This window comes from Gymnoscopelus braueri (genome assembly GCF_963280865.1).
Source record: "Gymnoscopelus braueri genome assembly, chromosome: 8".
NCBI lineage: Eukaryota > Metazoa > Chordata > Actinopteri > Myctophiformes > Myctophidae > Gymnoscopelus > Gymnoscopelus braueri.
In genome coordinates, this window is record NC_137609.1 from 32,610,301 (window position 1) to 32,623,142 (window position 12,842).

Here is a 12,842-nt window from a genome sequence, read left to right on the forward strand (position 1 = left end):
ACACACTGCTCTCTGCTGGTCAGAGTGGCACACTGCAAGCATTTCTTTTCCAGTAAACACTACCTTTAATGAATGATTTAGCCATTGAATTCTAAAGGCACTATTAAGTATAGAATGAGTATAAAGGCATTATGGCTATTATAATTTTATTTTAAAATTTCCGTACTAACATTTTCTTCCTACAGATCAAATTTAAATAAGTCTTATCTTATTCGTTTTTAATCAAATGTATCAATATATCCATAGAATATTGCAAGAAAAATAACCTAGACACGGTGTAGCTCTGCAGGCTTGTCCATCGTGTGGTGAAATGCCTTCTTGACAGATAAATCAGCCCAATGATGTGGCTGAAAAAAACAATTAAATACTGAAATGCTGAAATCAAATCAAATCAATCTTTATTTATAGAGCACATTTCAGACATGCAAAAGTGTCACTTTTCAGCTACAGTCACCTTTTTGAATCCAAATAGGGCAATTGTGTGACACCTGACCCGAAAGAAAACAACATGTTGTCACCTTTTTCACCTCGGGGCTGTTTGCATGCCTGACATTTACAACACATCTCAATAGACCAATTATTTGTTTACCAACATTGAGACTGGACGCACAGGTGATTGTTTCACGCAATCAATTCTCAACATATTGTTTCGGGGTGCGCTGGTTTCAGTTCATTCAACCTCCTCTTGTGTGTTGACTAGTGAGGCACGCCCTAGCAAGACATGACATAATGGGTTTCATTTGGTGCCGACCTGCGCGCGCATACTGGTTCTTATCAGTGTGACGTCGTCTGTTAAGGGGTCTATAGACCAACGTGCTGTGCAAAGCAACAACAACAAAGTCACATGTCACATACTGTAGCCTACATCAATCAGTTAGAAAGACATATTTAGACTCAAATGCAGTGGTGTAAAGTAACTAGTAGGCTACATTTACTCAAGTACTGTACTTAAGTACAATTTTGAGGTATTTTTTACTTTACTGGAGTTTTTGCAATTTTCTGTATTTTTACTTCTACTCCGCTACATCTCAGACAAATATTGTACTTTTTAATTATCCACTACATTTATTTGAAAACTTTAGTTACTAATTTACTTTGTTCAGGGGAGGACATGAAATAATTATTGCAAACAGTAGAAAGGGAATTGATAAAGGTAAAGAAATGGTTTGATAGGAATAAGTTGTCACTTAATGAAAACAAAAACTACATTTATGGTATTTGGTGGTGTTCCTACTGACTGTGAAATTAAACTGAATTTAAATGGAACTGAAATTGAAAGAGTATATGAATCGAAATTCTTAGGTGTGATTATTAGAAATGTCTGGATATTGTATTTTTCACTTGTAGTGCCATACATGTCATACTGTGTTGAGGTCTGGGGAAATGTATATAAAACAAATAAAGATCCTATTATTAAACTACAGAAAAGAGCTATTAGAATAATAAACAAAGCTAGTTACCTTGAATCGACTAATCCATTATTCATAAAGTCCTGCACATTAAAATGTGTAGATATGGAGTACATAAAAACCTTGGAAATAATTTTTCGTGCTAAGAGTAAAAGCCTACCAGTTTAAAACACGTAAAATATTAAGAACTAATGTAAAAGTTAGATGTGTTTAAATGTTGGGAGTTAAACTATGGAATAGCCTTATGTGATGGGTTCAACTTGTGTACATATCAGGGGAGATTTAAAAAAGCTTTCAAAAGTAAAATAATTCAGGGGTAGGCTACAGTTTTGAGTAAAACATCTTCTTTCCCTCTTTTATCTTGCAGCATATTTGAAGTTTTTTTATATATCAAAATATGTTTTGTTTTAAGGATTGTAAAGGATAGGCAAAGAATAAGCATTATGCTTCAGCCTATTGCTTTTTTTTGGTCATTGAGTTTGGATTTTGTACATTTGTGATTCTTCTTTTTGTAAGTCCACACAAGTGTGTTTTGATTTGTTGTAAACAAAGACCGAAATAAACCATTCATTCATTCATTTACTTGTAACTTTGAAATGTTTTAATATTATTACAAAACATACATTAACCACTTCAACCCTATACATATTTTGGCTAGTAGAAAATAGCAGATCTACAAGCTGTGAGTTTCCATCACAAGTTCCCGCTACTCGTGAAGGCAGGCATGGGCAGTGGAATATTTCCAGAATAAATCTGTTATTTTAGCAATTATTTTATACTCCCCAAACTGCATACTCTTTCTTTTTCTTTTTCATCTCAGCCAGGCCGGAAGGAGGCAGAGATGATGTTGGGGCCCCTGGCTGAACGTCTGTGTGTGTCTGCTAAATTGTAGAGCTGCTATTTTCACTATTTCTTAGAAGTTTATTTTTATTTAAATTCAAGGTTTTGTTTATTTTTTTCAAACATTTTGATCCTTTATCCTTATTTTAGACCGGTGCCCAACAACGATGCAAGTTAGGATCGCATGCCCCATAATTGCATTAGCCATAACCGTCCCTTTTATGTCTAGATTTGGAAATCCCTGATGTCATCAATATATGGCTATATATGGCCATGCCCATATAAGGGCATATCGGTTGGCTGTTCTGGAAAACCATCTAGCCGACCAACTTGACGCGGGGAGATTTATTTTTAAACCACAGGGAAGTTGTTCTCCTCATCAGTCTTGCAGCAGGTTCCTCGTATTAGGAACCCGACCAGTATAGCAAAGAGCCCCAACACAATCCCCACCACAATCCCCACCACAATGAGCAGGCCCTGGTCCCCACTGTCGTCCGAGGACCAGGACACAGAGACAGTCTTGGCATCCTCTCCCAGCCTGTTGCTCACGCTGCAAGTAACAGAGGTCAGGTTTACTGCGGGCTCCACGGTGATCTTGTTGGTGGCCTTGCCAGTCTTCTCATTGTAGGAAATCTCCTCATTTGTGCCGTTGACGTTCCACGTGAACTGGGGTTCTGGTACTCCCTCTGCCTGGCAGGTCAGCTGGACGTCGTCTTGGGTCAGACTGGTGATCACTGGTGCACCTTCCACAACCAGTTCAAAGGACCGGTGACGTGTCCACAGAGCCACGGAGACCTCACACACATACAAGCCTGCATGTGCATAAGTCAGCTTTCTGAACAGGGGTGCCTCTGTCTTCTCACCATCCTTGGTCCATATCACTTGGGCATCGCCTGAAGCGTCCATCTCCAGCTTCACCACCAGGGGGTCCCTTACCATCTTCAGAACCTTCCCTGTGGGGCTCAGGCTCAGGTCCAAATAGCTAACAGCAATGTATCGTGAAGCTTCCATCTTCTCGTTGTCAACCAGTGAACACTTGTATTCGCCACTGCCGTCTCGTTCAATGGTCGGCAAGGTGTAGGTGTCCAAATTCTCCACCAAAACCTTCTGGCCCTTGAGGTGGAAGTTGTAGCTACTGGGAGCAGGATTGCCGTCCCCATGGCACTTCAGTGTCACAGTGTCCCCTTCTGCGATGGGCCCTTCAGGTGTCACCGTCAGGCTCACCCTCTCTGTTGGATAGTGAACAGGAAAGGTCAGCGTCTCATCAGACTCCACTGGACCCAGCTCGTGGTCTGCTCGGCAGTTGAAACGGGCGTCTACATCCTCCCTGGTGGCCGTGTACTGGAGAGAGGAGGAAGTGGTGGACAGACCTGTTGTGGAGTCTATCTTCACAGTGGAGACGACAACAATGCGTTTCCCATAAGCTCTCAATGGCAGGCCATTCTTCTGCCACGTGATCTCAGCAGCAGGGTGGGCATCTCTCACAACGCACGTTCCCAACGTTGTGAGTTTATCCTTCTCCAGGAGTTCCGCTTTGTCCACAATCTCAGGTTGGACTGTCGTGTAAACCACAACAGAGATTCTACGCACCCGCACGTTGTGTTGAGAAACTACCACGCAGGTGTAGACCCTCCGGTCCGTCAGCGCGCTCTGGCCGATCGTCAGTCCGGATCTGTCGTCGATGCTGACCCGCGTGGCGTCATAGCTGTCTGTGGCCGGTGCACTGGCGGCCTTGTCGAAGTGTTTGATCAACACGACCGGGGTTCCGTCGTCTTGCACAAATGTCCACATGGTGAGAATCAGTTTGTCCCACAAAGGAGTTCTGTCATCGCACGGCACTACGGTGGTTTCTCCGTATAGGCCGACAACAGTTTGCATGCTCCGCGCTTGATGAAGCATCCCGGTCCCGATGAGGAGGACAATCAACAGGAACGCAGACAAATTCATCCTCCTGAATCAATCTAGTATTATGTGACTATGTTTCCGAGTCTTGTAAGAGGTCGTTGGAGAATCCGAGAGCGTTGGTTGAATTCAATACTGTATCTCTGAGATTACTGTGATTACCTTTTATATCGTTGGCTGCAGTGCTAGAGTCATCACGGTGATGTCACTATGAGTCAGTCATAACCAATAGGGAGTCCTGATGTCAGCCATGCCCAAATATGGACTCTATGATGTCAGACTTAGATATGTCAGTTAGCTCCATATATGGAGTTCTCGGTTCTCTGTGACGTGGCGTGGAGTTCAATGATGTCAGACTGGCTTATAGTTACTCTGATGGCAATCAGGTTGCTATGGTAACCAAAGCAACTTGATATCAACAAACATGGACACAGCAAAAGGCCTTTTTTAACTTCAACATGGGAATTAATTTGATGGATAGCTGTCATACATGTATTGTTGTATTGTCTATGTAGTGTGTGATGTATGTGTCCTGGTGGCTGCCTGGCACAAAAGGATTTTTTATTGGGTTTTTTCCATTTTAAAATACAAGACACATACAAAAACAATTAAAAAAGATTTAATACAACAAAACAAACCCTCACACGGCCGATCCAACCGATATGTCTGAGTGATAGCGTTGGGAGATTTGTCAGAGTGCCTGTTGTACCCGTCTGTCTGCGTCCCTCTTCTGCCCATATATGGGCATAATCCCTGTATCTGTCAGTCCTTGTCAATTTTATGCTCATATATGGAGATCCCTCATATTGCCCATATATTGGCATACCCATACATTGGCATGCCCATATATGGGAATATCGGTTGGATCAGCGGTTCTAGACAACTGGATATCTATATAAGCCTATATATGGACATGTCGGTCGGATCGACAACCGCATATCCGAACCACTCGACAGCGAGCCCTTGCCGATGCACACGGCCTTATTTGAAGTCGGTCAGTCCGATATATGTGCACAGCCATTTATGGGCATATCGGTCGGATCTGTGGCTCTGGACAACCTGATCTCTCTATATGCCTACATATGGGCATATCAGGTTTGCGTCACCTCCGTTCACTTCATCGGGCCAGTCCAATTGCGGCTCAGGAGGAGCCGAATAGTGACAAAGTCCTGAACCGTAAGTTTAGGGAATGCACTGGAGTCTATGAGCGTTTGTCACTATTTCGACTTTAGTGGGGTTCCGTGTCAATGCAATTTTTAATTTTCATTTCCGATTCTTGTGAAAGTTTCGTTTTCACTACTAATTTGAAGGTAAGGGTCTATAAAACAATTCTGGTCGAAGATATTTTCACCCAGATAAAAAATTGGCCTCTAGGGGGCGCCGGCAGATGCCAGCCCTAGCTAAATATGTTAACTGTTGTAACTTTTGATTGGATTATCCGATCTGAACATATGAGATATGCATGGATACAGGATCAGGAGTAGCATTTGGTACTTCAAGCATATTACCCATAGAATCATTTTTATTTTCCAGTATTGGCGCATATTGTCAAAAATAGATATAGTAGGGGACCGAGTATGGGTAATTTGTTGTTTTAATTTCAAATTGATGTGAAAGGTTCGTTTTCACTACTAAATTGAAGTTAAGGGTCTATAGAACATTTCTTGTTCGTGTGTCAAGCACTAAAGAAAATGGCCTCTAGGGGGTGTCAGCGGTTCCCAACCCCACACCAGCCATAGAAAAATATGGGAACTGTTATAACTTTTGATTGGATTATCTAATATGAACATAATGAGGTATCTATGGATTCAGGATCAGGAGTAGCAACTGGTACTTCACACATATTTCCCAAAAAAGAAATATTTCTTCTGCTATCTGCCCATTTCCACAAGAATTGTCAGAAGAGGTCTCTATGCGCTAACGCTAATGTGTCAGAATAGCATTAATTTCCATTTTTGTCTCCACTGCCCATCTATCTACTTGAATAACTAACATTACAGTGTCTTGCTATGTAAATTATTATCATTATTATTAGTAATAGTATTACTTTCCATTTTAAGATAAATCATTCCAGAACAGCATGTTAAATGTCTTTCAATATAGGCAGGATTTCTATTAATTTATGGCATACTTTTTTTGGGGGGTATTAAGTGGTGCTGAATCCAAATCTGCTGTATGCCCAGCTCAAAATTGACCATTTAAAGATGGCGGCCACCACTATGCTGAAATATATTACGTAAAACATATTTTTGACTACACAAGGCAGAAACTTGATTGAATTTAGCTTTTTAGGTTTTCATATGGGGAATCCAATCCCATATTCTGATTTGAGATCAAATGTGAGGAACGTGTTTAAAACGTATATTGGGAAAATTGTCATTTATAGGGGATATTACAAACAATTTGGAACAAATTAGGCCTAAGGGAACCTGTGACAGCTGGAAGTCCAGGGAGTCCTGGGTTGTCACCCTTCTCATGTACAGTTTTGATAAGATTCGAGGGCTGAGCAGGGCCATTAAGGGTATAAGTTAGATGGGCTCATCAGTGGGGATAAAGTGAAGAGGCATGGCCCCTTATGGGCATGGAGAGGGTGGAGATCAGTGCAGAACTGTCATAACATACAGTGTCTACTGGGTGTCTAGGAACGGGTAGAGGCGGAGTGTAGCAGGGATAGGGTTTACCTTGCTTTTTATTGTTGCTTTTTATCTGGAGCTTTTTAACAGCTATAGGGGAAAGGTGAACAGTCCATGATGCTCTGTGCTCCATTCTCCTCCATATGATCCTAGTGTAACCAACCTCCAGGCCCACAAGGGGCCATGTCCCTGCTGCTATCGGACAGACAAGCATTGCTTTCTGTATTCACCTGTTACAGCCCATGCCATAATGATAAGTCACTGATGACCAGTGGCAATATTACTTAGAAACAACCAGACTCTCCTGTGAGCCAGTCTGACATAGAGATATCCTACCTATGTCTGCCCACGAGCACCTATCTTGGGCATAGGAAGAGCCAGCAGATCCGCATGGAGGTCCACTTGGGATGAACGTATCCAGTGATCCAGACCGACAGAGGGACACCCCTGTCGGCCGTACGCATAGCCATGTGGTGACATGGAGTTCGTAGAACCACCATCACCAGCAACCGACTCACATATCAACACTCTCTCTAACCGGCTATGAGCACTCCTCCTGGGCTCACAAGTGCCCCACTGTACAGATTATTTATTTGGCAGCTGTTATGAGATGGGAAAGGGAATCAGCCGATGGAGTGCTTTCTTGGTCCCCATAACTTTGATCTTCCATGCTCCAAGTGCCCAGGGATCTATCCAGTGACCCCCATACTCCCCTTTACCCACCTGAGGGGCATCCTAGACTCACTAAACTCATAAACCAGACCCCCTATTACCTCCAAACCCACCACCCACTCCATACCCTCTCTACCCACCTGAGGGGCTCCATAGCCCTGTTACACTCATCCAGACAGTGGGTTCTGATAGCTTTGCACCAACCTTCACACCCTGGCCCATAATAGGCCATGTCTCTTCACTGTATCCCCACTGAGTAGCCCATCTTCCCTATACACCTGATGGCCCAGCTCAATCCCCAGGTCAGGAGCTTTTCAAATCCATATATTGTAAGTACTTATTGTACAGCAGATATGTCATAAAGTCATGGGATAAAGTTGGTTGTAAAACCTATTCACAATAAATGACAATTTACCCAATATAAGCACTTTCCTCACATTTGATCTCTAAATATGCCATTGTATTCCCCATATGAAAACCCAATAAAGCAAAATGCAATCCAGTTTATATTTCAGCATAGTGGTGGCCGCCATCTTAAAATGTTCAATTTTGAGCAATTTCTGAGACATTTCTGAGTTGGGCATACAGCAGATTTGGATCCAGCACCCCTTATTACCCCTAAAACCATGTATGCCATAAATGAACACAATTTGCTTTCAGGGTTAAGACTTTTGGAAATCTGACCTACATGTAGACTAATTTCGATTGTTGCCATTTTGGAAAATCGGTAAAAAAAACAAAAACATTTCAATCTGGTTTCTTGACACTCAAACTAAAATTGTTCTATAGACCCTTATCTTCAAATTAGAAGTGAAAACTAAACTTTCACAACAACTTGAAATTACTGACTGTCCAGGGCTAATAGAAGTTAGGTGCAATTTGAAGTAATTCGATGTAAATGGCAGCCATCTTTATTTTTTCCCATACCAGAATATTCAAAACATCAATATTTTAACTCCAGTTGATTCCTCACACAGTATTGACTTGATATAGCAATAAAAAAAAGATCAAACATCATAATTCCGATTTTGGCCATTTTGGAAATGGGGCAAAAACAATATTTTTTTTTCAATCTGGTTCATATATCTTCGAGCCAAATTGTTCTATAGACCATTATCTACAAATTAGAAGTGAAAAATTAACTTTCACATGAATTTGAAATGACTGAGTGTCCTGGCACCCCACTACTTTACATGAACCACGTTACCGGCGCTGTTTCTGCTCCCTCATTGACGCAACTCTCCAATAGAAGGCTCTGATATATATATATACATATTATCATATAAAATAAAGACGCGAGCCCTTCAACCCCCGCTGTGGCTTTCGCTTTCGTTTTGCGTGTTGAAACACACACGGCTGTTGCAATGAACGTGTACACGCTGTACTGTTGAGTTACAACCGTGCCTGTGTCTCTGCCTGTCTGCAACGGAGCACCCACCCAGCCACAGGGTTGCCAGGTTTGGCGCGACTAACAAGCAATGCACACACAATTCGTTTGCTTCTTGCACTTTGCTTTCGCTTTCGTTCTCCGATGTGCGGGCCAGGCTTCTAGAGCCCCGTGCGCGGCTAGGGCCAGACTAATATGACTGCGTTATCCTGGTTCCAGACGAATCTGCCATTGCAAAAAAAAAAATAGAGATTGGATTTCTCTCCCTCCGAAGTTGTGAGGGACCAATCAGGGCCCAGTATGCAAATATGGGGCGGGTTTATCACCAGAGGCATTTTTTTTATTTGCCCCTCGGAAATGCAGGTTCCACACAGAAATTCCAGACTAATATCTTCGACTACGCAGTGATATTAGTCTGGCCATGCCAGGCTACTCTCCCCTCCCCCCTCTAGGGATAATAGGGTTCAAGTGGTTAATACATGACTCCTCTACTATGACTCATATAAGGAGTTCCCAATGCAGCTATGCCCAAATATGGAGTGTGTTGTCTAACCTCAATGTGTCGTCATGGCATCAGGCGCAAACAAATCACTCAGCTCCATATATGGGCACAAAAGGGGGCATGCCCATATATGGGCATATACTGATGACATTAGGCCTCTCCATATATGGCATAAAAGGGACAAGGCCTGACAGATGCAGAGATCTCCATATATGGGCATATCAGTCGGATTGGCGTTGCGACTGTCGAGTTGTTCGGATATGCGGTTGTCCAGAACCGCCGATCCGACCGACATGTCCATATATAGGCATGCCAATGTATGGGTATGCCAATGTATGGGCAATATCAGAGATCTCCATATATGAGTATAAAATTGAGTGAGGTGAGGTTTGGAAATTTGTACAATTATCCTGCGCTGTGATTGGCCAAAAAATGTCCCCCGACTAACCCTGCACCGTGATTGGCCAATCACAATCTATTCAGGACTGTGATTGGCCAGTGTCACATGACACATGTGCATAGCCCTATATAAGAAACCATAACTTTAAAAAAAACATAATTTTTTTTTTTAAAGTTAGAGTTTTTAAAAGTAGAGTGTTTCAATAAATGTATTTATCTTTTGTACATGATTGGTTGACTCCATTCAGTATTGTGATTAGCTAGCAAGACACCGCCCACTTCACACAGGGTGTGATTTTTCTAGACTTTTTGAAAATAGCACATAAACGTTCCACTATTTTCAAATAGCCAATGTGTATAGGTTTATGGTGGTTAAAGTTATGTTGATGGCTATTAACACATTTTAGAAAGGACCCCCTGGTAAAATACCTGGATCAAGACTTGTAGAGGTAATAGTACAACAAATTATATCCATTATGCCGCTCTATAAACAAAACTACGATATGTAGATGTGATCATTATTATCTGAATTAAATTATACAATTCTCCAATCTGTCCTGTAACATTGAGTGTTTTTTACCCATTACCTGTGCTTCAGTGATGGCCACATATAATGTAACTTCCTGAGGGTCTAACTCCTCAAACTGACCCAATTCACTTTGTTAGAATGAGTACAATGATCAAACAGTAAGTCAAAGAGATACGTAAAACTAATATGCTGCTCTTGATGCACTGTGCATATTTCACATTTTCACTTGCTTTTCATATTATACAATCACCCTAAAATGTAAAATGACATGTTACCACAGTTCACCTAAGTGCACAATGTACAAATCAAAGTTAAGATATCGGCTGCACAGTACTTCAGATTAAGTTGGTCATCAAGGATTCTATCATGTTTGAAAAAGTAGTGTCTACCATTAGATAAGCATAACATTAGGTTCCATAATGTTTGATACCCAAGAACAGTACATCTGAATGCATATGGAATGTGAAAAATCACACCCAGTGTGAGTTAGGGCCCGTACACACTGCAGGAGATTGGGTCCGATATTGCTGCCGCCGAAATTTTTTGGCGCTCGCCGACAAAACCTCCCGATCTGACGCAGATCGGCCTTTGATCTGCGAGATAATGCTCGCTGTGTGTGAAAGGCTCCGCGAGACGATATGGCCGCGATTATCCGCTCTGCGACGGCTTTCCGACCGTTTTCAGATAACTACCATGTTAGATATTCAGCTCTGTCTGGGACAGGACAGCAGACAATATCATACACTATGAACGGGGCTGCGACCACCTTGCGAGGAGATGCATGCTACAGCCAATGAGAGCACATTACAGCCACCGTGGCTAGGGGGGCGTCGCTGGATCTGACCACAACAAACAGTCCCTACCGCAATATTACCGTCCAGTCCTGTATTAAGTTAACATTATAAAAAAGAGTGAGCGAGCCTGGTGGGCTGTTTATTTTAGAGGAATTGTACAGAGAGAGAGAGAGAGACAGAGACATAGAGCGAGAGCGAGAGCGAGAGCGAGCTCTGTGTGTGTGTGTGTGTGTGTGTGTGTGTGTGTATGCAGCAGCATGTGCACGCTGTTTCTGAACAGCGTTGCCAGATGTTGCGAGAGAAATAAGCAACCAGGTCTATGAAAACAAGCCCAAGAAAAGGCCACTTGAGCACTTTAAACCTATTTACAAATACATTGGATATTTGAAAATAGCCGATCTACAAGCTCACAACGCGTCGCAGCTATTTTCAAAGAAAAATCTTGAGAAAATTGTGGAATATTTTCCAAATCCACACAAATCTTGTATGGGGGTCTATGATGGCACAACATATTTACAGAAGGGGGGTCTGCGGACAAATACATATTATGTGTTGTTTAAACCACTGGTTTAAACAACATTAGGAAACAAGGCCAAATAAGCAACTACACAAATAAGCCCAAAAAATGCACCCCGCAACAACCAATATTTACAAGCAACTCTACAGAAAAACAAGCCCAAAGTCGCTTATAATAAGCGGACATGGCAACGCTGTCACTGACCGCTTCTGCGCACTTGACGTGCGAGAGAGAGAGAGAGAGAGAGGGGGGAGAGGGAGAGGGAGAGAGGCATATCACGGATACGTCGATTAAAATGAATTGGAATAAACTCAAATGTATGTATTGGGTCTGACTCTGGAGATAGCATCCTAGTGAACTATCCTACAGTGTGTCAGCCCTTGTCGGGGATCAATCCTGTTGTGAAGACCACAACGATATTATGACAGCCGATTTCAAGAAATAAACTCCTGCAGTGTGTTATGCTTAACGATCAGATGACCCCCCGACCACTTTAAGGTCCTGCAGTCTGTACCTGCCTTAAGCGGTGCCTACTCTGTTTGATGAGTGTGTGCTGTCATTCAGGCGGTACAAATCTATTTGATGTGTGGGCGCTGGCATTCAGACGGTACTACTCTATTTGATGTGTGGGTGCTGGTATTGAGGCGGTACTAAAAGAGTATTTGTATAGTTTTTATCAACTTTTAAGTATTTTTACTCATTTTAACTACGTTTAAGTATTTTTACTAATTTTAAGCAGCTGCTTATGCCGTGCTCGGACGGACGGACGGACACGCAAACACACACGGTCAAATGTAGAGCGGCTGGCACCGCTAAAAATGCTGTGTCATTGGCTGTCAAATTTGCTTTCTTGATGTGGCTCCAAAGTTCATTGCTGTAATGACAAAGCAGGGCCTGGATAGCTCAGACAGTACAGCATCAGACTTTTAATCTGAGGGTCCAGGGTTCAAGTCCCTGTTCAGGCGCTCCGTTCATGCTTGCAAGAATATGTGAAAGTTTGAGGCGCTACGTGGCATTGCAAAATGATGTTGCAGTCTGTTTCCAGAAGGGCCTGTTGGCGCCTGGTCAAAATTGCAATCATATAAAGTTGCCCTCAACTTGTTACGTCTTTGAGGTAAGCTGCACAGCGCTGACACATTTGCAAATATAATCTAGTCTTTTACTGATTCAACTGAAGAGTAAAATCAGACATCCGTCAAGTGTATTCTTGTCTGGAGAATGCGGGCATTGGTCCCGCCACCTCTCGCATGCAAAGCGA

The 12,842-nt window shown here is 42.4% G+C and overlaps 1 protein-coding gene across 1 annotated transcript; it reads right to left on the reverse strand.

Moving 5' to 3' along the window:
- Positions 1-2,600: 2,600 nt before the first annotated feature.
- LOC308090776 (CD166 antigen homolog) lies at positions 2,601-4,196 on the reverse strand (the record flags this gene model as incomplete). Its single annotated transcript, XM_080436041.1, has 1 exon — positions 2,601-4,196. The coding sequence occupies one exon, from the start codon at positions 4,194-4,196 to the stop codon at positions 2,601-2,603; it is 1,596 nt and encodes a 531-aa protein (XP_080292167.1).
- Between the last annotated feature and the right edge of the window lie 8,646 nt (positions 4,197-12,842).